The sequence below is a fragment of the Hibiscus syriacus genome, unplaced genomic scaffold (assembly GCF_006381635.1).
Source record: "Hibiscus syriacus cultivar Baekdansim isolate YM2019G1 unplaced genomic scaffold, ASM638163v2 tig00110393_pilon, whole genome shotgun sequence".
In the NCBI taxonomy this organism is placed as follows: domain Eukaryota; kingdom Viridiplantae; phylum Streptophyta; class Magnoliopsida; order Malvales; family Malvaceae; genus Hibiscus; species Hibiscus syriacus.
In genome coordinates this window covers 1,432,641-1,457,756 of record NW_024062721.1, presented here as the reverse complement: position 1 = coordinate 1,457,756, position 25,116 = coordinate 1,432,641, and the positions used below count along the sequence as shown (strand labels likewise).

General features: G+C 34.8%; 2 protein-coding genes across 2 annotated transcripts; both read right to left on the bottom strand.

Annotated features, from left to right (window-relative positions):
* Positions 1-600: 600 nt before the first annotated feature.
* On the bottom strand, positions 601-17,697 carry LOC120123539. Its single transcript, XM_039142398.1, has 5 exons — positions 17,638-17,697; positions 17,482-17,607; positions 1,309-2,032; positions 1,042-1,121; positions 601-940 (listed from the first exon to the last, which is right to left on the bottom strand). The coding sequence occupies exons 1-5, from the start codon at positions 17,695-17,697 to the stop codon at positions 857-859; spliced, it is 1,074 nt and encodes a 357-aa protein (XP_038998329.1). The 3' UTR covers positions 601-856.
* On the bottom strand, positions 17,519-20,510 carry LOC120123429. The gene is made up of 6 exons (XM_039142328.1): positions 20,298-20,510; positions 20,017-20,222; positions 19,818-19,929; positions 19,658-19,737; positions 19,400-19,552; positions 17,519-19,243 (listed from the first exon to the last, which is right to left on the bottom strand). The coding sequence occupies exons 3-6, from the start codon at positions 19,866-19,868 to the stop codon at positions 17,770-17,772; spliced, it is 1,758 nt and encodes a 585-aa protein (XP_038998259.1). The 5' UTR covers positions 19,869-19,929; positions 20,017-20,222; positions 20,298-20,510; the 3' UTR covers positions 17,519-17,769.
* Between the last annotated feature and the right edge of the window lie 4,606 nt (positions 20,511-25,116).

Here is a 25,116-nt window from a genome sequence, read left to right as displayed (position 1 = left end):
ATAAGAACAGGACCACATTCAAACAAAGTTCAAAAAAGACCTCCCAATAATACACAAATCCATAAAGAACAGATTCCATAAAGGGTAGCGGACATAATCCAGGATCTTTTAACCACCCTACTGCCATCCTGCTGTCGCTCTCCTCAATCAACCCGTTCCTCTTGTTAACTTCCATGTCTAAGAACGTCAAGATGCCTTGTTTGATTGCTAATAATTCTGCTAAAATAGGGGGTCCTTGCCCAACAACCTTAGAGAACGTAGCTAGACAGTGCCCACTCTGATCCCTATACAAACCGCCAATACCCCCTCCTTCCCAAGAGTTCATCGTAGCTCCGTCCACATTTACCTTGATGAACCCAGGCGGCGGTGGTGGAGACCAAATCTCAATCACCGTATTTTGGATTGCAGCTCCTATCACGTTGTCAGCCAGCGAAACTGACCAAACTGTCGAAAGAGATGGCTCATTAAACATCACTGCTTCAATTTTCTCCTCCCAAAGCTTCCATGGACTGAAACAAGATCTTAGCCTAGAGCTGTATATAGTACTCCAAAATACCAAGGCTTGAAACATTTGAATTTTTCTATAATGTGCACCCAAAATAAAGAAAATCCATTAATTCATCATTGTTTTTATGTTCTCAACATAATGAATGATTAACAGGGGACAAAGTGTTTAGCATGATGGGGATCCTAATGTACTGGTATATACGTCAACACTCCACCAACAGAGAGATGATCCTTCGCAGCTGACATGCAAAAGAATACAACAAAAAGAGAAATGCAGAGGAAACTTTTGCTCCAACAAAGTTTATGTAGCCTAAATATTGAGACCGCAGACACCGATAACCTCGACTCTTTATAAACATCCTAGCTTTACAGAAGCTTCTCTAACTTGGTTTACCACCCCTAAATGTTGAAAGGGAGAAGAATGACCGTGTCCCTGAAAAAAATGGCAAACAATGGATTGCAATTCAAAACCACAAACATACCATCAGAATGAACAAAAAGGAAATTGCAAGAGAGAAGAATATGGGAATTGACCTTTAGTAATTGAGGCTGTGGCAGAGACGCTGCCATGCTGCATTTTGTGTGTGCATCAAACGTTCTGACACCTGATTGAGCTGCATACACAAAATCCACAGTACTTTCATAATGAGATTTGTCTGAAAATATTTTGGTATTTGCCAGAAAGTTGAGCAAAGAAGAGAAAGAAACATTAAAGCAATTTTCATATGTGCTTTTGACCTACAACCATCTAGATTCTGTAACAGTTTGACACAAAGCATTTATGATTAAGAGAAAATATACCAGATCGAAGCCCGTGAGAACTCAAATTATGGTCAAAGCCATCGGACAGCAATGTCTTTTCTTGACCATGGTTCTTTATTTTAAGGGCAACCTTTCGCATTAGGTTATCAGAATTTCTCTTATTAGTAACTTTTGATTCTTCTGTGTCCTCTCCTTCAGAAAAGACTGATGGGCTAGACCAGCCAGTTATATTTGCATCCCCCTTACTCTTCCGAGCAAATTTTAACAGCTTCTTTAATCCCTTGGGTGCATCGTTTTGGTAAACCATTGCAGGCAGACTTTCAGCATTTCCCCATTCAGTAATGTAACCTTCGCTACGTTCTTCTTGCAGCATCTGTGACAGAGAATGCCGCACCCGTGGACTTGTTGATTCAACAGGTGCTATGTCAGTTGAAGATGTAATTTCAGCCGTTTTGTCATCACATACATTAGGCAGGTTCTGGTGCTCTTCTTTTTCCACCCAAGCTGTTGGTGAGATGGTTGATTCTTCCTCACATTGGGAAGACCCGACAATAGTTTTTAAGCCGGCATCAAGACCAGCAGCAAGTTCATTAGCACTCTCAACCACATCACCATTCTGATGGCTATTCAACTGTGTTTCTGACTGCGTAGTATCATCACAATGATCCAGCAAAGAAACATCCTGATCCTGATGCTCACTCACCAAGACAGAAGCATTAGCAATCACATCACTCTCATGAGGATCAAGAGAATTTTCAGTGATCTTTGAAGATATTCATTTTTTTTTCATTTTAATGTTATTATTATTATTATAATTATTATTATTATAATTATAATAATTATTATTATTATTATTAATATATATTATTTATTAATATTTCAAAACCCGGAGCCCAATAATCAGGCCCATATCACAAGCCCAAACCAGATGGAAACCTTAAAACATTTAGGGTTTCAGTTAGGGTTTTCTAACCCTAGCCCCGTGCGCCGCCGCCTCAATGGTTTCCAGCCGCCTCAGAAGTCTTCAGCCACCGCCGTTGGTTCCAGAAGGCCACATGTCCGCTGCCTACACTCCACCAATGCCACGAAGCCACCCCGAAGAAGCCTCCAGAAGCTCTGCTGCCACAACCCCGACCGTCCACGTCGCCTCTATGGTGAGTCACCAGCATAGCTTTGGTGACTCACCGAATTTTTCACCCTTCAGACCGGTCCGATGGCCACACCGGTGATGGCTATAAAGCCATCACCCCATCTGCGAACAAAAAAAAAAAAGGACAGAGACGGAGAGAGAGACAGAAACAGAGAACAAAGAAACAAAAACAAAGAACAAATAACCCACAACCAGCAGTCAACAACAACGCAGCAACAAAAAAAAAAGGAGAGAAGAGAGGAAAGAAACTTACTCTGTCATCGGAGAACCCCAACCGTCGCCGGATACAACGAAAACCGAAGGTACTTTTGTAGATTTGCTCCGATTGGGAGCTTTTTAAGGAAAAAGAACACCGGAAACGGTTTTAGACCGTCTCGATCTATATTTTGGTGTTTTTTTTGTAATTTCCGGCCACCATTAACGGTGGCCGGCAGCGGTGGTCGGAGCCCGGCAGCGGTGGCTGACCGGGACGGCTTTCTCTTAGTTTAGAGAGAAGCCAGAGAACTCTGCTCTCTCTCTGTTAGAGAGAGAACAGAAATGAAGAAATGAGAAGCTGGCCCGTAGGGCCAGCCGGTTTTCGGGTATTAATACCCTCTCCCAAACGACGTCGTTTTGGGGAGGGTATTTCTGTAATTTCATAAAGGGTAAACCCCATCCGAAGCCATTCCAACTTGTAATTTTTACATTTTAGTCACTAAATCAAGTTTATAATCCTTTTAATTCGGTTCTTTAATTTCATTTTTATTTGTTTTAGTCCTTTATATTAAAATAATATATATAGGATAAATAACAGATTTAGTCCTATAATTTTAATAATTAATATTTTAATCTGAATAATATGTTTTAATTTATTTTAATCTAATATCCGAATTTTAGATAATTTTATTTTAGTCACTAAATAAATAAAATAAAGGAATAGCATGTTTAATCCCTATAATTTTGATTAATTATGAATTAGGTTTTTAATTTTACTTTTACTATAATTTAGTCATTTATATTAAATGTTTTCATTTATTTTACTGCTTTTAAATATATCATTCTAGTTATATTTTATTGTTTTAATTTTACTTGTTTATATTTTTAAATATTTTTATTATTATGTATTCATAAATATATATATAATAAATAATAATTTATCTTTTTAATAAATTATTTTAATATTTATTTTTCAATATCGACGAAAAGGACAGTCTTAATACAACTGGATGTCCTATTCTGGTATTTTAAAATTAAAAAAATATAAAAAATATTATTTAATTTAAATATCAAAGAAAAGAGCTGTCTTAAGGCACCTAGAAGTCCTTTTCCGATATTTTTAAATATTTCTTTTATATAATTTTGAAATAATAGGATTATAAATTAAATATATTTTGAATTTTTAAAATTTTTAATAATAGAGACAATTTATAATTAAAAAGTACCAATTTTGGGCGTTGTAGGGGTGCTAATCCTTCCCTAAACGTAATCGACCACGAATCCCTTTTTATTATTAAAAAGAACGAATTTTTGGTTATAAACGCAGATCAGTTCAATTTTTTAATTGATGTTTTCTTAAAAAAAACTCTGTTAAAAGATAATTTTTAGGTATTCGACCTACCTGACCCAAAAGGCCGATGGCGACTCACAAATTATTTTCAAAACCATTTATTCACATAAAATTTTTCAGCCAAGTATAATATTTCGTGCCCGGACGAAAACCGGTTACGACAGCTTGGCGACTCTGCTGGGGAATTGGTCAAACTTTAAAATCAATTATAAATTGTCTCTATTAATTAAAAATTAAAAGTTCATATATTTAATTTTTAATTCTTTCTTTTCAAAATTTTTATATTTACTTATTATTTTCATAATATTTATATGTTTCATTTTACTTGTAAGTATTTTATTTCGTTATTTATTTTTCTGTCAAAGGTTTGAACATTTCTCCTCACACACAACACTTGCATTGCATAACATAAAGCTCTATAATTGAGTTTGTCCCTTTTAAGTGGGAGTGAAAGCGACGTCTTCGTGAGAATTTATTCTCCGTGTCAGACCTAGCAAGTAACTTTCGGGGTTTATATGCTCTATGTCTTCGTGAGAATTTATTCTCCGTGTTAGTCATAGAGAAATGTATCCCCTCGAATTGAACTCGGTCCGTTTAAGTCTGTAATGGACTAGGATTGAGGGTTTGATAGCCCAAGGGGGCATCAACAAGGACAGTTCGAGTACCTTTACTCCTAGAACTGAAAACCTGCATATAATAAACCCTAGGAACTCTCTCGATCTGAAACCATGCCGAAATTTTGTCAGTAGGTATACACAAAGGAGAAATAAGCTCTAGCTTTTAATTTATTTTATTTCCTTTTCCTGAATAAATGCATGCGAACTAGAAATCGTGCGGTTAAGTTAAATTTTCCAAACAAATCATGGAACTAGAAAACATGAGGCTAAGATTTATACATTGATAAATAGATTTTTTTAGTTGGTACTAACTATTCTATTTTTTTTTCATGCATATTACATTGCTCTAATATGTTCATATTGATTTCTTTTGTTTGCATTACATGATCATGGCATAACCAAAAGGTGTTGGCTTGAAAAACTGTTCATCATATTGGAAAGAAATCGTAAATGGACAAAGAGTTTTATGATCAAACAAAATATGATACGACCAAGGAAAGACATCCTGAAGAAACTACGAGGATCGAGGGAAGTTCTGCACACAGAGAACCGGTTATATTAATACCAAAAGTAATCCATAAAGATTCTGCCAGATTGATACCAAAAGAAGTCTATGGTAAGAGTATCAGTCGGGACATTCAGAGTAGTGGAGATTTTTATGAATCTCAAGCATGTTATTTGAAGGACTTGAACGACCAAAACGAGAAATTGAGCACAGAAATGAAAACCATGCATGAAGATTTTTAGAAGATCAGTCAAACCTTTCAAAATGCTGGCCTAGGAAGTACCTCAGAAGAATGGATAACAGGGGTCACCAAGCTGAAAAAGAACTGCAACATATATGAAGATCTTGTTCAAGAACTTCTTGGACAGAAAAGATCTCTTACAAGGGAAAATGAGCAACTCCGAGAAGTGACAGAAAATGAAAGAGAATGTCATGGAAGAGGTTGCAGTCCAGACAAGCAATATGTCCCTTAAGTTGATAGACTAATTTGGCTTTGGAGAAGTTAGGAATGAAATATATCCCTACATGTAAAGTTTTGTTTGATGTACCGAAACTTTTGCGTTCAATGAAATCTGTTCTAAGATGATCACTCTTGAGTAACACCTTTTCATACATGCATTTGTATTTTGCATTTGTACATTTTTACGTTTGTATTTACATTTACATTTTTTAAATTTACATCATGCATTAAAACATATTTAATTAAATAATAATGTTTATTTATTTTCAATATCAAGAAAAGGGCAGTCTTAATATAACTGGATGTCCTATTCTGGTATTTTAAATAATTTACATTTACATTTTACATTGCATATTTACATTTGGCATCTTTGCATTTGTATTGCACAATTTGTATTCTTGTTATTACATTCACATATTTACATTTGCATTTGGCATCTTTGCATTTTTTATGTCATAATACATTAAACATTCATTCATTAAAGTAAGGATTTCAAACGAAGTGATCTTGGTTTTTCCTTGAAGCAAGAACGCTCAGCACGACACAAGAAAAATGTCTAAAGAAACTGAAGATAGGCTAGCCAAATTTGAGATAAAGCAGAAAGAAATACAAGAGGATTGAGGAGCAGTTGGCACAAATCGAAGCTAATTCTCAGATCGATCTGCTGAACAATATGAAAGAAATGATTGATAAGCATTTGACTGCTGGAAAGAGTCTTGTTGAAAACCCCACAAATTCTTTGGGTGTTAACCTGTTCATATTCCTGAGTTCACCTCTGTACCCCAGGAAATTCAGTCACCAATTTATTTGCTGTTAAGAACTCACCATATCAAGCTGGAGCATCGTTCCCCACTGATTGTCCTACTACTTCTGAGTTGAAGCCTGATGAATTTTGTAATGAGGTCCTTGACCTAAACAAATCAGTTGAGAAGGAAAAATTCACTCAATACTGGAAAATATAGAAGAGGTGATAAAATCTATAGAGACAGTTGAGTCATTTTATGGGTTTGATGCCAAATAACTAAGTTTGGTCCCTGGCCTGGTTATTCCACCAAAGTTCAAGGTTCCAGATTTTGAGAAGTATAATGGGACTACATGCCCTTCATATCATATCACTATGTATTGTCGTCGTATGACTGGCTATGTAGAGAATGAAAAATTGTTGATCCACTGTTTCCAAGACAGTTTATCTGGGTCTGCATCCAGATGGTATAATCAGCTAAAACGTACTCAAATACGTTCTTGGAGGGATTTAGCTCAAGCTTTTTTTGGTCAATACAAGCACATGACTGATATGGCCCCTGATCGAACAATGTTGCAAAGCATGAATATGAAGTGCAATGAAAGCTTTCGACAATATTCACAATGATGGAAAGACGTTGCTTCTCAAGTACATCCACCATTGATTGAAAAAGAGTTCACTACTTTGTTCATCAGCACATTAAAATTTCCTTATGTTAATCACATGATAGGGGTTGTCCCTAATAATTTCTCTGACATCATCATAAGTGGAGAAATCATCGAAATAGGAGGCTCTGACAATACTAAAGTCAAGAAAGAAGCTGGGGTTAATACAATGAGGTCTTATTCAGTTAAACATGGTGCCAAACCTTATAGAGTGACCAAGAAGAAAAAGAATGTGCAGGGATTTCAATTTCCTCCCTTCCACAGTTCGAGTGAAAAATTGCATCCAAAAATGCTCTCAGCCAGATCAATTACTCCACAACTTTGATCAATCACAATGGCCTAAATGAGAATTGGACCTATAAGGAAGTTCCTTGGATAAATCAGACTAGAATTCCAAATTATTCAGCTAAGGTTCCTGGTAACCTTAAGGGAAATTTCCAAGACCCTTTAGAGCAAGCAATTCAAAAATGCAAGATAAAAGAAGGGGTTAAGGTTCAATGTTCAGAAACCATTGTTGCAACAAAAAATAATATAACCAAATCCTACGAAGAATATCAGGCACAAGAAAATGGGAAAAGAAATCAAAAGGCTCCCATGGATGTAATTCGAGATTGGCCTATAGGTCTAAGAAAGAATGAGGCAGATATAACCCAGAAGACACCTCAGATACCTATATCAGATTTTCCGAAACCAGTAAGGCAAGGGGAAACTTAAGGAGTCTGGTTAATACTACCCCAGTTATAGCTGAAATGAGCATTCAAACCCCCTCAATAACATGAGAGCATTCATTCGTTCAGAACGATCAAAGAAAGTGATAGCCTCGCGAGCAAGAAAAACTCTAAAGGTGTTTCAAGAATCTATCTCAGACCTGTACCCTCATTTGGTTAAAGCTCAATACATTACACCAAGATTGGTGAAGGTGTCACCAAGGCCTTATGCTCATTGCTATGATCAAAATAGCTTCTGTAATTTTCACTTGGAGTATCTGGACATTCAACAGGGAATTGTTGGTCACTGTTAAAGGAAATAGACGCTCGTCGATAAGGGAGTCTTGACACAAGAAATGATCAAGAAAGGGGAGCAAATAAGGATAAAAATCCTGGGCCAAGTACATACCCAACAATAGAGGAGTGATGAGTCATGATAAATAAATAAGTGGAAGTGTTGTCTACCACTATAGTACTTTCTATTTTCAGCATCTTGTTTGAACTTGTTTTTTTGTTTCTTTCTCCGCCTTTTGTGCAAAAAAATAAATTGTGTTGCTTTTATGGTTATGAGCAAAGAATCAAGTTTTAATCTTGAGATTATTGAGTATCAAGTAGATTAATATTCTTTTAAATTTGCAAGAGTTATAGATCTATTGGCAAGTGATAAATTATATCTTCCATATCCCATCCAACACCAATTACTCGACCTTTACCAAAACCAAATCCTGACACTACATTTATCTGAGACTCTGAAGAAATGTCTCTACCTGTTTTTGAGTCACAAACTCTAGATGTTTACCTTCTGGGTAGAGTCGATTGATTGATGATACTACCTTCCACCATATACATGACTTATAAGTCACACATTTGTCCTTCCAAATACAAAACCATCATAAACCAAAAGACCTCAAAAGAACCAAATTTTCAACTATTCGTGAATTTTACTGCAAGAAGAGACAATATGAGGCATCATGGACCAACTCATTGATGATAATTTCGAGTGATTAGGGCATACTCAAAGAAGAAGGGGAAAGTGATTGATTGAAAAAAATATCATGCATTAATTACATTTTTTCATGTAAATAAAGTTAATCTTGAATATTCATCCCCCTGTGGATACCTCTTTTTACAAGGTTTCTGTGTATGAGATGATGAACGGCATTGTTTCATTTATCCTTTAATATATATATATATATCCTTTGTTGTCCCCATTTGAGCCTGAATAATTTTCTTCTAATTCAACCCTAACCAAAGATCACCCTCTACATTGGGGGCAAGGTAAAGGATATTGGCTCACAAGAATAAAGATTGTCAATACAGTTTTATTACGAAGACAAGTTTCCATGAAGTCATGAAAGTTTTGAACTACAAAGTATGTCAAATACAGTGTGCTTGAAGATCAATCCAATCAAGAATAATGGAAAACCTCCAAAATGCAAAAGGAAAAGGAGGTGCTCAAAGCAATTGAAGTATTATACTCATCCATCAAAGAAAGAAGAAAAAAAAGGAAAAAAAAAAAGAAAAGGAAAATTGAATCAAGATGGTGATTTATTGAGCCTCAAGTTACAAGGTTGATCAAGTACAAACAAGAAGAGTAAGAAATGCTGGAGATATGAGAAAATGGAAATGAATCCAAAATTTGGCAGTCTTGAGGGATCCAGTTGATGGAAAATTCCCCAGCAAGGCAGATCCAAGTCAAACAAAACAAGATTGATGGCATCAGAATGAATTGATCCTTGGTTTGATGACCCTTAAACACTTATTTGGGCCTTTTTATCCCTTTTTTTCATAACCATAAGCCATGGCCTACGTTATGTACCTGAAAAGTCCATTTTAATCGTACATGGATTTCTAAGTAAAAGAGAATATCTTCAGAATTCATTCCGCCTCTCAAGATTGATTTTTATTTGCAAAAATTGGTTTTTAAAATCTTTAATGCATTATATGAAAAATGATAAAAGGAGGGTTCAAGATATAAATTTTTAAAAAAACATCTTTGAAACCAAAGGAGGATTCGAGTTGAAAACCTGAAAAGGCGGCTCGAATATTGAATGGTGCAACAACGACATAAGAGACGATCTTAAGCTCTTAATGAAGCACACATCTCAAAAACGTTCCTGAGATTCTGGAAACGAGAAGCATCTCTACAAGATGAGCATAACAACCATTTCTTCAAGTTAGTGGAAGCCCGAAGCGACATACTGAACCAACTTGAAAGAACCTACTTTACCAAAATCAACCTACACCTCAAATCAGTCAATAATTTTGACACTTGCCATAGGATTATGATTTTTGAATGATTTAAAAGTGTAGTTGATTTATTTGATATTTATTAAACTCATTGTTTATGATTCGATTATATTGTGAACCTGAAAGGGGTAATACTTTGCAAAATTCTTCATTCTTCAATAAAGAAAGGAGAAAAAACATTTTCAAACAGTACAGTCTCGAATGAGGAAGGTCCTTAAAGCAATGTTGCTTATTCTACCTCTATTGTAAAAAAGAATGAACGAAGCCAGAAGAATGAAGCGCTTCACATTTTTTAAGGCAAGTGGTCCAAGAAGCCAGAAAGTCTGGAGAATTGAACTTGTGACACTCTCCTATGACATTAGCAATTCATCAAGAAAGATTATCGTTTATCTCATGCTGAGGGCGATAAGCATCACCAGAAAGATTATTTTCCCCAACCATCAATTCATGTTCTCTAGAAGATTACATCATAAAGCCATGAACAAGTCACTACCTGCACTCTGGTTATACCGTGATGTTGGCTCAAGTCTTGATACATTATTGCTACTTCTTCTATGCTGATCATTTTCTTTGTCAAGATGATATTCATTATGTCCTTCAGAAGATTGCTGAATTTGAATTTGAGGACTTATGGCACAGAATAAGACATTGGAACAGAATCTACCCTTATAGGCCTTTTATATAGGGTAACATTGGTTACAGGATTCCAAAAGTTGAAGATGACAAATTTTACTGTCAACTAAACCGTTCCATAATTCGAAAAGAGTGGGATATATTGAAGCAACAGAAGAGACAGTTTGTTGTAGCAATCATTGCAAGTAAATGCACCAACAAAAATCTTCAAGCCTGTCACAATGATGTTTATTTCTTCCAGTAAGGTTGTTACGCTGGATGCCACTTACAACAAGGTCGAATTCAACAAAACTACTCATCAATTGCTCCAACCGATCATCATTCAGTTCTTGCACATCTATTTTCAAAAGTATGCCAAGACAGTAAAAGGCAACTTCTGCATCATTGATCCCAGAGAAAAGAGACAGGACATTGATACCACCATGGAACATGTCTCTACAGATCCTTGTGTATGGTTTTTAGGGAAACCTAGAAGCATTTCCACCTCATCAGATTCAAGTGGAACAATTTTATTCTTTTCAACCCATACCAGATTCCATTTTCAGCACTCATCAAGAACATACTTCTGGACACTCGAAGGTGGCTCATTGTCATAAGCTTCAAGAGCCTTACAGATCCTTTCTGTCAATTTGGCACTTCCTGTACATGTTCATAAACAGTTCAACTTTGTTCTTGGATCCCATGAAGGCCATCATTTCTTTGTCAATGGAAAAGCATCAGCACATGGAGGAAGCAGAATAAGAGAAAATCTGTTCTCAATTGGCAGAATTATGAATATAGCCCTTTTCAGTGTAGTAGCATGAAAATGCTTCGAATCTACAAATTCTGGCTCTACATCGAATAAGTACTGTGATATTCCAGTCCAAACATTAACTGGAGCAAGTACCATGTGCTCATAGTAGAAATAAGAAGACTCAATAGCATCTTCTGGAAGTGTTCTTTGAGTTATCTGATCTGGTTTGGTATGAACCCCAAAAACCAATCATTGGATTTTAAAGATGAATTTGCTCATAGTAGAAATAAGAAGACTCAATAGCATCTTCTGGAAGTGTTCTTTGAGTTATCTGATCTGGTTTGGTATGAACCCCAAAACCAATCATTGGATTTAAAAGATGAATTTGCTCATAGTAGAAATAAGGAGACCCAATAGATTCTGAAGTGTTCTTGAGTTATCTGATATGATTCGGTAGGAACCCCAGAACCGATCATTGGAATTGAAAGATGAACTGCATGATCATCTTCATTAAGAAGCTTCTTTTCAAGCTTCCTCTGCTTCTTCCTTTTCCACAATCATAGCCCAAGTTTCGCCTTTGCTTGTAATTGGGATCATTGCATAATGGCTTCCTATCTTCTACCATAAGAAGTGCATCATTAACCTTAGCCATTTGATCAGCACATATAAAATCTGTCAATTCTGCAATTGATGAATCTGACATCTCTCCATGGTTATTGAAGCCTCAACCTCTGAGAATCCCATTTTGTCAAGTATAACAGTTTACTCTCCTCATCAGAATCAGAATTCATGATTTCCTCGATATCAGAAGAACTATCATATCTGTGAAATCATCCTGAAAGATCGCTTCATAATCAGATGAGTTGTTATCAGGATCAACATGTTGCATGGGTGCGGATTTTTGATGAGCTTGTACCATTGTATATGTAGTCTTGCCATTGCATCAGATTACTGTTTGCATAAATTGGTTTCTCTCCCACAGAAAAGTATTTCAGAGATGGCCTTCACTGAAAGATGATAAGCCACTGTGTCAGCCTGGAACGGATTACCAAGCTATTTTACTACTCTGTCTGACTAAATCCCTCCAGATACGGAAAATGGTCACCTCATTCAGAAGACACATATCTCAGACGTTTCTGTCAGAATGATTGAGTACTTCTTAAGTTGTGACAATATCAAGAGAATTTCTCCAGTTACTTGACAATATTATTGTTTAGTGACACCAGAATGAGAGTATTCAGGATAAACATATTTGGAGCACGAATAAAGCCACAAGTATCCACCACAGTGTATTGTCAAAATTGAACCTTGTATGGATCATGATATTCAAGTCAAACAGACGTCGAGAGTAAACCAGAAATAGAAAATTGAGGCATCTAGAAAGCCCAATTTAGACAGATCTAGAGAGACATATTGAAGGCCAATTTCTACCAGAAATAGAATATTGGGGCATTTTGAAGGCTCACAGCAATATGAATATTTGGGCATTTTTGGAGACTCATCTCAACAAGAAGTAATGTTGAGCACACTTTTAACATCTGTATCAGCAAATGTTGGGGCATTTTAAAGGTTCCTTCAGACAGATCCATGTGGGCATTTTGAAGGCTCAGATTAACAAGAAGCAAATATCGGGGCATGTTGAAAGCCCATTTCAATCAGAATTAGGACTGTTGATGCATTTTTGAACGATCGTATCAGCAATTGTTGGGGCATGCTGAAGGCCTACATCATCATCTGTCAAGATCATTGACTTGAACAGATATTTCCAATGAGACAGAAAGGTATGAAGAATGAAAATGGTGAAACAATGACAATGAAGCTGACTATACATAATTGCTTCGTTCATCAGGCAGTACATTATGATCATGTTGTTGAAAAAATATCTACTCAGCAAATGTTTCAAATACCCAATCTTCTTAACCATGTGTCACATGATAGCGTGTTCCTTATTAAGCTACATCACAATCATGAATAAAGATGGTCCCTTTGTAACCATTCGATCCAAGGATCAGTTCCTCGAGACCTCGAAATCTGAATTTGGCCTTTTGTGTGTCGGTGATGATTGGAAATATTTCTTTGAGATTCCTAGCAGTTAGTTTCAACCATAATGTTGAGATTATGAAGCTGTTTTTCACATCAGTTTTTTGCTTACTGACATTGAAAAGGGAGACTCGACTCTCCCTTATATTACTGTTATTCCCGTTGTTATTGGGATCATCATTGCTAGCCAGGGTGAACTGAGTTTTCATCTATTTTGGTTTATCATGGGTGTTTCATCCCCAGCGGCAAGAATTCCATTAACCTCTTCTGTACATGGCCCCTATAGCTGATATGTTTCTAATTCTTACAACGTCATTACAGAAGAAAACGTGATCAATATATATTGCCTTTGCCCGATATGAAAACGTGATCAGTTGGTATCTCCTATTCAATTCGACACTAGTACATTTTGTGAATTTGATCAACTTTTTGGTCATACTAATATCACACTTGAATCTCCACTGAGTTTTGCTCTCAAATGGTCTTATGACATCATTCAAAAGCTTTGAACACTAGGCAAAGAGCTTCAATGATTAAGAAATCTTGGCAGAAGCCACAGAAAAGGATGAATGTGTTGTCAAACGCTTTATGAACGTCTGAGCAAAAACCACAAGAAAGGATGAATGTGTTGTCAAATGTTTTACAAACATCTGAGCAGAAGCCACAGAAAAGGATGAATGTGTTGTCAAGTGTTTTACATCTCGACAGAAACCACAAGAAAAGATGAATGTATTGTCAAATGTTTTATGAACCAGTGATTATGGTGCTGAACCAATGTTGTGATCATATGGTTTCCATTTTTGATCCAAGATGAAGTCTGTCTTCTTCAACCCCAAGATTAGAAGTTGAGATATGATGAAGATTTCTTTCCACAGAATGAGAGCTGAAATTCTAACAACAAGAAACTATTGGAGCCAACTAAGATCAAACAATAGGTTGTTGTTAAACATCTTTACATGATATGGTTTGAGTTGCTTTGTTCGAGATCCAATTAGATGTGGAGACATGAAAGGAATTGGAATAAATCCTCCTTGTGATATGTTTCAAGAGTCAAATCAGAACAGACTCTACTCTCTTAATTAATCCCTGCTGAGTCAGGCATATCTACATCTACACTCTTCAAAGATGATAGATTCTCATTTTAAAGATGACAGATTCTCTTTTCAAAGATGAAAACTTTATGGGATTTCTACACAAGTCCAAACAAATAAAGTTGGTTTTATCCAAGACAAAATGGGGCATTAAGGTCATAATTCTGACTAAGACAAGAGTTCCACAAATAAAACAATTCTTCTGAGACTTTCATGAAGCAAAGAATACATAAAGATACAAGTTGATCAGATAGTTCTTCAGAAATGCAAGCTTGATAGCATAAGTTGCTACACTGATATCCAGAGGTGACCCTGGCAATAAATGATGAAGTGGAGGAAAACTGAGTTCACCATTTTGAAGTCAAATGAAGATTGCATCAACATTCATGCATCATATTTAGACATTTGCAAAATAGGAGCATTTTCATTCATTTTATCCATGTTGAATATTTGACAGGAATTTCAAAATTTTAGCAAAGATCAAATCCATCATCTGATGGATCAGCTTTTCCAGAAAAAGTTCATAATTAGAAGAACTCATCTGAAGAAGGAAGAAGAAATTCATAATGAGAAGAATTTGTTCAACCTTTTGCTCAAATCCATCACTTGATGGGTCAGCTTTTCCAGAGAAGTTCATAATGAGAAGAACTCATCTGAAGAAGGATGAAGAAGTTCATAACGAGAAAAATTTGTTCAACCTTTTGTTCAAATCTATCACTTGATGGATTATCTTTTCCAGTTCGAGTTCATAATGAGAAGAACTCATCTGAAGAAGGATGAAGAAGTTCATAATGAGAAGAATTTGTTCAACCTTTTGCTCAAATCTATCACTTGATGGATTAAAATTTCCAGGTAGAGTTCATAATGAGAAGAACTCATTACTTGAAGAAGGATGAAGAAGTTCATAACGAGAAAAATTTGTTCAACCTTTTGTTCAAATCTATCACTTGATGGACTATCTTTTCCAGTTCGAGTTCATAATGAGAACTCATCTGAAGAAAGAAAGAAGAAGTTCATAATGAGAAGAATTTGTTCAACTTTTTGCTCAAATCCATCACTTGATGGGTCAGTTTTCCCAGAGAAGTTCATAATGAGAAGAACTCATCAGGAGAAGAAGAAGTTCATAATAAGAAGAGCTTATTCAACCTTTTGAATGACTCTATCACAGAAAGAAAGAGGTCAACATCATCCCCAGCGGAAAGTTCATGATGAGAAGAACTCATCTGAAAAAAAAGAAGAATTTATTCAACATCTCCATACTAATCAAGTGAAGTCAAATGAAAAAAAACTTATTATCTTTTCGTCTTTGCTCTATTCTTATTAAGAATAAGCAAAGAGGGGCAGCTGAAGATATTCATTTTTTTTTTCATTTTAATGTTATTATTATTATTATAATTATTATTATTATAATTATAATTATTATTATTATTATTATTATTATATATTATTTATTAATATTTCAAAACCCGGAGCCCAATAATCAGGCCCATATCACAAGCCCAAACCAGATGAAAACCCTAAAACATTTAGGGTTTCAGTTAGGGTTTTCTAACCCTAGCCCCGTGCGCCGCCGCCTCAATGGTTTCCAGCCGCCTCAGAAGTCTTCAGCCACCGCCGTTGGTTCCAGAAGGCCACATGTCCGCTGCCTACACTCCACCAATGCCACGAAGCCACCCCGAAGAAGCCTCCAGAAGCTCTGCTGCCATAACCCCGACCGTCCACGTCGCCTCTATGGTGAGTCACCAGCATAGCTTTGGTGACTCACCGAATTTTTCACCCTTCAGACCGGTCCGATGGCCACACCGGTGATGGCTATAAAGCCATCACCCCATCTGCGAAAAAAAAAAAAGGACAGAGACGGAGAGAGAGACAGAAACAGAGAACAAAGAAACAAAAATAAAGAACAAATAACCCACAACCAGCAGTCAACAACAACGCAGCAACAAAAAAAAAGGAGAGAAGAGAGGAAAGAAACTTACTCTGTCATCGGAGAACCCCAACCGTCGCCGGATACAACGAAAACCGAAGGTACTTTTGACCGGGACGGCTTTCTCTTAGTTTAGAGAGAAGCCAGAGAACTCTGCTCTCTCTCTGTTAGAGAGAACAGAAATGAAGAATGAGAAGCTGGCCCGTAGGGCCAGCCGGTTTCGGGTATTAATACCCTCTCCCAAACGACGTCGTTTTGGGGGGTATTTCTGTAATTTCATAAAGGGAAACCCCATCCGAAGCTATTCCAACTGTAATTTTTACATTTTAGTCACTAAATCAATTTTATCCTTTAATTCGGTTCTTTAATTTCATTTTTATTTGTTTTAGTCCTTTATATTAAAAATAATATATAGGATAAATAACAGATTTAGTCCTATAATTTTCTAATTATTTTTAATCTGAATATATGTTTTAATTTATTTTAATCTAATATCCGAATTTTAGATTTTATTTTAGTCACTAAATATAAATAAAGGAATAGCATGTTTTAATCCCTATAATTTGATTAATTATGAATTAGGTTTTTAATTTTACTTTACTATAATTTAGTCATTTAAATGTTTTCATTTATTTTACTGCTTTTAAATATATCATTCTAGTTATTTTATTGTTTTAATTTTACTTGTTTATATTTTAAATATTTTATTATTATGTATATATATATAATAATAATAATTTATCTTTTTAATAAATTATTTAATATTTATTTTTCAATATCGACGAAAAGGACAGTCTTAATACAACGGATGTCCTATTCTGGTATTTTAAAATTAAAAAAATTAAAAATATTATTTAAATATCAAAGAAAAGAGCTGTCTTAAGGCACCTAAAGTCCTTTTCCGATATTTTAAATATTTCTTTTATATAATTTTGAAATACTAGGATTATAAATTAAATATATTTTGAATTTTTAAAATTTTTAATAATAGAGACAATTTATAATTAAAAAGTACCAATTTGGGCGTTGTAGGGGTGCTAATCCTTCCTAAACGTAATCGACCATATTTTCAAAACCATTTATTCACATAAAATTTTTCAGCCAAGTATAATATTTCGTGCCCGGACGAAAACCGGTTACGACAATCTTCAAAGAGTTCTCCAACTGAGAAGGATTTTTACTCTTGTTAACACGACCACTAGACGTTAATCCCGAACCTTTACGGAGAGATGGCTTTGATTCCAATGGAACTACACTACTTTTCTTCGTAACCTGTTATACAAACTAGGCTTTGCTGGATACATACTGGAAGAGTCCCCAGGTGCCGCTGCTGTTTTGTTTTGTTGTTTTGCTGCTTTTCATCAATTTTTGTTCCTGCTTCTCATTCACACCTACTAAACCTCGTTTCTCAGTCTGGGTTGCCTTTGGATTTCTTCATTGTGGCTGGGAATTTTCCACTTTAGGACTCGGTTGAGCTGCTGCTTTTTCTGATTGAGGCTTCCGACGTTTTGATGTTGTGCCTGAAGAAGAAATTTCACCAGGAATTTTAACCAGTGATGCCCCTGCTGTTCTCGGTGATGGTGCTGAAGGCCATGACTTACGAATAGCAGGCAAGGAGGATGTTCTAGCTGAAACCTTCTTTTCAGGTGAAAGTTTATCGGTTTCCTTCCTTGTATTAGCAGGCTGTGAAGGATTCTTCAGTAACTTTTGGGAATTCTTAACAGTTATTTGGGACTTTGTCGGAGGATCATTTTTTTGAATACTATTCACATTGGTGGAAGCCATTCTAGCTTTCCTCTCACCAAGATTTTTTAGCATTGCTTTCAACTTTGTTTCTTTTTCTGCATGCTTTCCAACATTCTCTCCTCTAAGTTTTTGATCCCTCTTCTCCTTGTAATGGTGATAGAATCCACCTCTCTGCTCTGGAGGCAGATTTTGTCCAATTTCCATTTGAGGCTTCTTATGGCTAACGAGCTGATTTTCCTTCATTTTTCCGCACATTTGGTTCAACTCCGCTTCGTTCTGTTGACACCATTCAACTGTGCTTTTTGACATTTCATTATCTTCTTCTTCATGTAAAATATCTGTGACCTCTTGAATATTTATAGGACTACAAGAGCTCTCTTCCAGCCTTTCTAACCCCACATCAATAGTTTCCTTGATGTTTACCACTTCAGTCCTACTATCAGATTCCAAATTAACTTCTGCAGATCTCTCCATAATATCATTATCAATGAAATTGTTAGAAGGCTCTGAAACAGGATGATCTTCAGAACCATTCTGCGATTGTGACTGGACAGCTGATTCACCCATACTTGCACTCCATCTTCTCAACGCAGACCTTTTTGGAACATCAGCAATCTGATCCCTTTGTTTACTTTCAAAAAGACTTATTTTATCTTGGACACTCATGCGCTGAATATTATTCTCAGGTTTCTTAATGTGTCCGGATCCTTCCTCTTCACTATCATCTGAAGCTACATCTCTTTGAATTGATATCTGTTCTTTAGCAGGAAAGTAACTAAGGCTCTTTACGGTCAGAGCAGGGACTCTATGCGAGCCAGTCCTCCCAATTTGAACCCTTCTCATTGGAGATGCTGCCCGTCTTGGAGATGCAGATCTTATAAGAGCTCGACTTCTTTCTGCGGATATTGGATTCTCCTCACTTGAGTCAGAAGATTCCTCACTTTCTGTTGAGCTTTGACGTTCAACCTGCGCAGCTTTTGCTGGTGAAACACCATATTTAACGGGTGTTTCAGAACTTACTGGGTTTGAAGTTTTATTATTTCCATCAGTCTTGTTTATGCTGCCATTAACTGAAGCATGAGTGCATGAGGAGTTTTCATCATTACGAGGATTAGAAATTTCGCACTTTTCTCTCAGCTCTAGAAACGTGCACAAAAATTTCCTGCAATAGATATTAACAAGATCATTGGTTTGCTAATAATTCATCTCGGAAACTGTTACAAAAATTTTGGGATGTAAAAGAAGATTGCAATTACAAATTCTTTGGGCAAATCAAATCCAAAGGATTGATGCACTTTGCTTTTGGAAGGCAACTTACTTTACATCACTAGCCCCAAAATTTTCCGAAAACTTTGCTAGATAAGTGATTTCTTCATAGGAGCAGATTTCTCCAACCGCCTTGTTAAAAGCTGCCACTAACTTACTTCTTAATGATCCAAGTCTAGAGTCCATAGCGCGTAAGAGCTCATTCCTAGCAAAGGTTTCCAAAGGTTGGTTGAATTTAAAGGAGAACGAGAAGACTAAAACACATTAACTAACAAAATATTACATATATATATTAATGGAGTGAACATACTTTGATGTTTCTGATGATCTCTGGACTCCAGGCTGCGGAGATCTACCATTTTCGCTACTTTGATTATGATCTTGATGACCCTGAGAAAACGAAAGTTTAGCAAGTGAGATCTCCAACGTAAACAAAAAATTCAAACACTTTAGGACACAAGGATACTTACCTGAGCATATAGAGAAAGATGAAATCTTTTAGCTTCCTCCAATTGAGACATCTCAGCTTCAATAACTTTAGCAGTATCCAATAAATCAGTAGAACCCACAATATCTAAGAATCTGTGAAAGTAAAAACGGGTGAATACAAAGTAGGAAGGAACCCCATTGCTTTTCTAGCAGCATACAGAGTAAACTAAGGAAAAAAACCTGGAGAAAGTATATAGAGTAAACCATGCGGGAGATTTGAGATTGCTGGGGGGTTGGAGTTTGTAATTAGCGGCATTTGAATTGAATTGGAAATGGATCCGCAGGTGTACAAGTTGTTTAACTCGGGCAAATGAGGCAAGAGTTTTTGAAGAACCCCAACACTCAGTTTCTCTACATTTTTACCCCGACATGTATATGCCTCGTACCTTGAAAAAAGATTGAGAAAATAATTGAAATTTTGCAGAAACTTGCAGAAAAACTAAAGAGAAATGAGAATGAACCTGTTTTGAGAAGGCAGAATCTGAATGGTTGCGTAATCTAAAATCGCATCTCCTCCGCCCATCTCTTCTGGGTTCTTCTTCTTCCCGTTGTTTATCTAACAATTCAGGGGAAAAAAGTAGAGATTGAAACTTAGCTTAAGGTTAAATCCAGGATCTGAAGAGATGCGAAAATCAAAAGAATGTGCATTATTCACACTTTACTTTTTTTCAACTTCGTGTGTAGTGGAAAATGGAATTTCTATAAAAACAAACAAGAGTCCAGCATTTGACTTGGGAGAGACATAGAGTAGGGAGAGTAGAATCGTAGTTGCGGTGAAAGTGGAATGTTGAATAAGGAAGTGAAATCATCAAATCATCAAATCAGATATAAATTGTTTGATTATTTTGATGGTTGGATTTAGATCAAGTTATTTTTATGTTAATTTGATATCATATTTATTTTAGGGTCGGATCAAGTTTCAGTTCATATCGATGTCAGTTCAAGTCTGAATCAGTTAAATATCAGGATAATTCAGGTTTAGATGGACTTCAGGTCTAATCTCGCTCAGATCGAATCACATCATTGATAGACAATATTCAGGTCAGATTTTACCGAGTACAGATTGATTTCAGGTCGGGTCATTTTTTGGATAATTATTTTTCACATTTCATGAAGGACGAATTGTAATTTGTAATTATATATGATTTTGAGTAAATTATCAATAAAAATATAATTTTAAGGACCAAATTGAACAAACATAAAATTACAAATTGAAATTTAAATAAATTAAATAGCACTCATGGATGAGGATCAAATCAAAATAATTATAAATGTTAAGTTGAAATTAATATACAATAGACTAAATTGAATTCATTTAAAAAGTTGGTGAACAAAAGTTTATAAAGTTTGGAAATTATGATATAATTTATAGAGTTTGAAGTATATTATGCAATTTATTGGGTTCGAAGTAAATTACAAAAATATTAATAAGTATGGGTTAATTTCATATACAAATATAATTTTAAACACTAAATTAAACAAATATAAAATTACAAGTTAAGATTTAATAAATTAAACGACACATATGAATCAAATCGAAATAATTGTAAAATATGAAGTTGAAACTAATATAAAAATAGACTAAATTACATTCATTTCAAAAATTGAGGAGTAAAAGTTTATAAAGTTTTGGATATTATAATATAATTAATATATATATATATATATATATATGCATAAATATATATACTTATACATATACCTATAAGTATGTATATATGTTATACTTATATACTTATCCATATATAATATATATATATATATATATATATATTTAATATATAAGTATATATACCTTGATAGATAGATATACTTATATATATATATATATATATATATATATATATATATATGCATGATTAATGATGTATGTATATATGTATGATGTATATACATAAGTGTATATAAATACATATAAATAAATATGTGTATATATATATACATATGCATGATATATGTATATATATACATTTATATATGTATATAATTACATAAGTATATATATGTATATATATATATTCATATTTATATATGTCACAATTTATTTATTTTTTTTAAAAGTAAAATTAATAAAAAATTATAATTATTAAAAAAATCATTTAGCAAATCCTTAAAACTCTTAACACCATAAATGCAAGTGTTCGATCTCCTTTATTCTTCTTCAAAACCGACGACAAAGTGATAAAATCCAAGGAAAACTTTTAACTGTTAAAAATCAAAAGCAAAGTGGATTGGAAAATTCTCACGTGCGGTAGTCTAATATACGATTAAGAAAAGATGTTATTAGATATGTTATTTTTTTAATATTTTCAGTAAAAAAAATTACCTAAAATCTCATAATTTTATCAATTGTAACTTATAAGTTAGGTAAATATCATATCAGTTCAATAACAAACCAGATCATTTACACAAGTCAAGTTGATAATAGATCGGGTAATACCATCTATTTACCAGGTTAATCTCGGGTTTGGGTTCATATCAGTCGGATCAGGACGGGTTCGGTTACCATATTATTGGTTTAGTTCAAATTCATGTCATTCTTACATCGAATGCAGGTCGGGTTCATATCTATAATTTTCAGGTCCAACTCGGGTTAAGTTCAATATCAGTTCAAACTCGAATCGATTTCGGATCACCATCACCTCGGATCACAAACAATTTTAACTCAAATTGATTTCATTCGGTTCTACAGACAGAATCAACCTTTTACCTCCATAATGTTGAAGTTACTTTAAAGCAATAACAAACACATCGCCATTTCTAGCTTAAGAACGGAGCTTATTGAATACACTTTTTTTATATAAAAAAAGAACTTGAAATTCCATTATGATTACTTACAACCGCTTGAAGAAAAAGAAGAGGTGAAGGACCACGTGATTTATACCAAACAATCTCAAAGGTAATAATTGATCCATCATACCATAATCCACTTTGCGCACCCTCACCGACAAGCATTTGTTATGTATTTAGATTTCATTATAAGTTTAACACTTAGTACTCAATGCTTTATATATACACAATAAAGAGGAAAAGAATGTTCCATTCCTCATTCCTTGCCCCATAAGCACAACTCACACTCCAACTGATTTCACCGCTCAAAACATAAATTACTTTCTTCTCTTCTTGGAAACCCTTTCGTGTGTAGGGTCATGAATACCCCAATATATCAGTATAAAGTTGACACCAATGGAACAAATAATTTGAATGACGGTTTAATGATTTGTGGAAACGTTATTACAGAAATTAAGACATCAATTATAGAACAATATAGGTTTTTATATAAGCTTAGAGATACGACTTTACATCTTACAGAAAGTTAAAATTTTATTGTGTATATGAAAATTTATATAATTTAGAGATTATATAATTTTAATCTTTGTAACATGTTTCGAATCTTATGAGTCACAATTGAAAAATTAACATTCTATCATTGTAGACTCGAATTCAAACTTAAGCTCGAGTTGTTTTTTTTATTAAATAGGATCAATTCAATCAAATTAATACCGCCCATTCATCATTTGAGTTGGTCTACAGGCGGGTTTGCAGTACTTCTAATCTAAGTTTACATTATAGACCAACCAAACAATTTTATTGATTAAAGAAATTATTGTTATCTATAAAGGTCTTAAATTAGAGATGATGTTTAAGCGTTTATTATTAAATAATTAAGAAATTTTCAAACAAATACTATTGACTATGCACCGAAAGTGTGCATAATAAATGCAACTTTCGGTGCTGCTTGAAAAAAAAAAGGGCAGCAGCTATTGTTGAATTTTCAGCAATGGTAAAATCTCATTTTTAGCCATTGTAATTTAGGGTATTTACAAATTAGTCCTTAAAACTTCAACTATAAATACCCTAGCTCATTTAACTTCAAAATCATCCCAAAACATTCTAGCTTTCTTCCAATACTAGAGAGAATTTAGAGAGTTTCTTGAGAGTTGTTTTCTCCTTTTTATCAATAGAGAATTATCATTGTTTTCTCCTTGGTCGATCGAGAGAAGTTGTAATTCTTATTTTCTCATAATGAAATTCTTCTACCGTTACCCGTGGTTTTTATCCTATATTATTTAGGGGTTTTCCACGTAAATTTTGTCTCTTTTATCTTTATTTTTATTTTCTCAAATTATCAGTTACGATTTTGCTCTTTTCGATAGCCGTCTTCCGCAACAATTGGTATCAAAGCCAGATTAGAGTGTGTAATATCTGCTTATTGTCTTTGTGGTTGCCATCAAAAGGTGGATCCCTCCAATATAAGAAAGTAAGAAGTTATTACCCATTCTTTGAAAGTTCTAGATAACTATTCACGATAGTGAAATAGTGGGAGCTATCCGTAAAAGAAGCTATGGCAACGAAATTTGATATTGAAAAATTCAATGGGAGAAATTTATCATTGTGGAAATTGAAGATGAAGCTTATCTTGAGGAAAGACGGTTGTCTTCCAGCTATCAGTGAAAGGTCGGTAGATTTCACAGATGACAACAAATGGATCGAAATGGACATAAATGTTATGGCAAACTTTCATCTAGCATTAGCAGATGAAGTATTGTCAAGCATCGAGGAGGATAATACAGCTAAGGAGATATGGGATCATCTCACCAAATTGTACGAGGTCACATCGCTTCACAATAAAATTTTCCTTAAGAGAAAATTGTACACTCTCCGTATGCCAGAATCTACTTCAGTGACGGAGCACTTAAATATACTGAACACTTTATTTTCTCAACTTACATCTTTAAGCTGTAAAATAGGAGAACAAGAACGTGTTGAACTTCTTCTTCAAAGTCTACCGGATTCGTATGATCAACTCATCATCAACTTGACAAACAGTATTGTCACTAGTCTAGTCTTTGATGACGTTGCAGCTGTTGTTCTACAAGAAGAAAATCGGCGCAAGAACAAGGAAGACAGACAAGTAAATCTGCAACAAGCAGAAGCATTGACAACGATGACAACGATGAGAGGGAGATCAACAGAACGTGGCCAAAGCAGCAGTCACAAACATGGTAGATCGAAGTCGAGGAGCAAGAAGAATTTAAAGTGCTACAACTGTGGAAAGAATGGTCACTTGAAGAATGATTGTTGGAGTCTAAATAAAAACTCCAACCTATAAGGCAATACCGCAAACACTTCAGATGATGGAGATGTTCTATGTTGTGAAGCGTCAACCACCGTGGAAGGCAGAAAAAGATTTGCAGATATATGACTCATTGATTCGGGAGCAACATATCACATGACCTCAAGAAGAGAATGGTTCCATCATTATGAACCTGTCTCAAG

Excerpts from the sequence above, each read along its gene's own strand:
- LOC120123539 (XM_039142398.1), bottom strand. The coding sequence starts at position 17,697 with ATGAAAAGCAGCAAAACAACAAAACAAAACAGCAGCGGCACCTGGGGA. Across the intron at positions 2,033-17,481 it reads AGTTGGAGAACTCTTTGAAG|ATCACTGAAAATTCTCTTGA; the intron begins ATTGTCGTAACC and ends ATATCTTCAAAG. Across the intron at positions 1,122-1,308 it reads TTCTCACGGGCTTCGATCTG|CTCAATCAGGTGTCAGAACG; the intron begins GTATATTTTCTC and ends TTGTGTATGCAG.
- LOC120123429 (XM_039142328.1), bottom strand. The coding sequence starts at position 19,868 with ATGTCTCAATTGGAGGAAGCTAAAAGATTTCATCTTTCTCTATATGCT. Across the intron at positions 19,738-19,817 it reads ATCTTTCTCTATATGCTCAG|GGTCATCAAGATCATAATCA; the intron begins GTAAGTATCCTT and ends TCGTTTTCTCAG. Across the intron at positions 19,244-19,399 it reads TTTGGGGCTAGTGATGTAAA|GAAATTTTTGTGCACGTTTC; the intron begins GTAAGTTGCCTT and ends TATCTATTGCAG.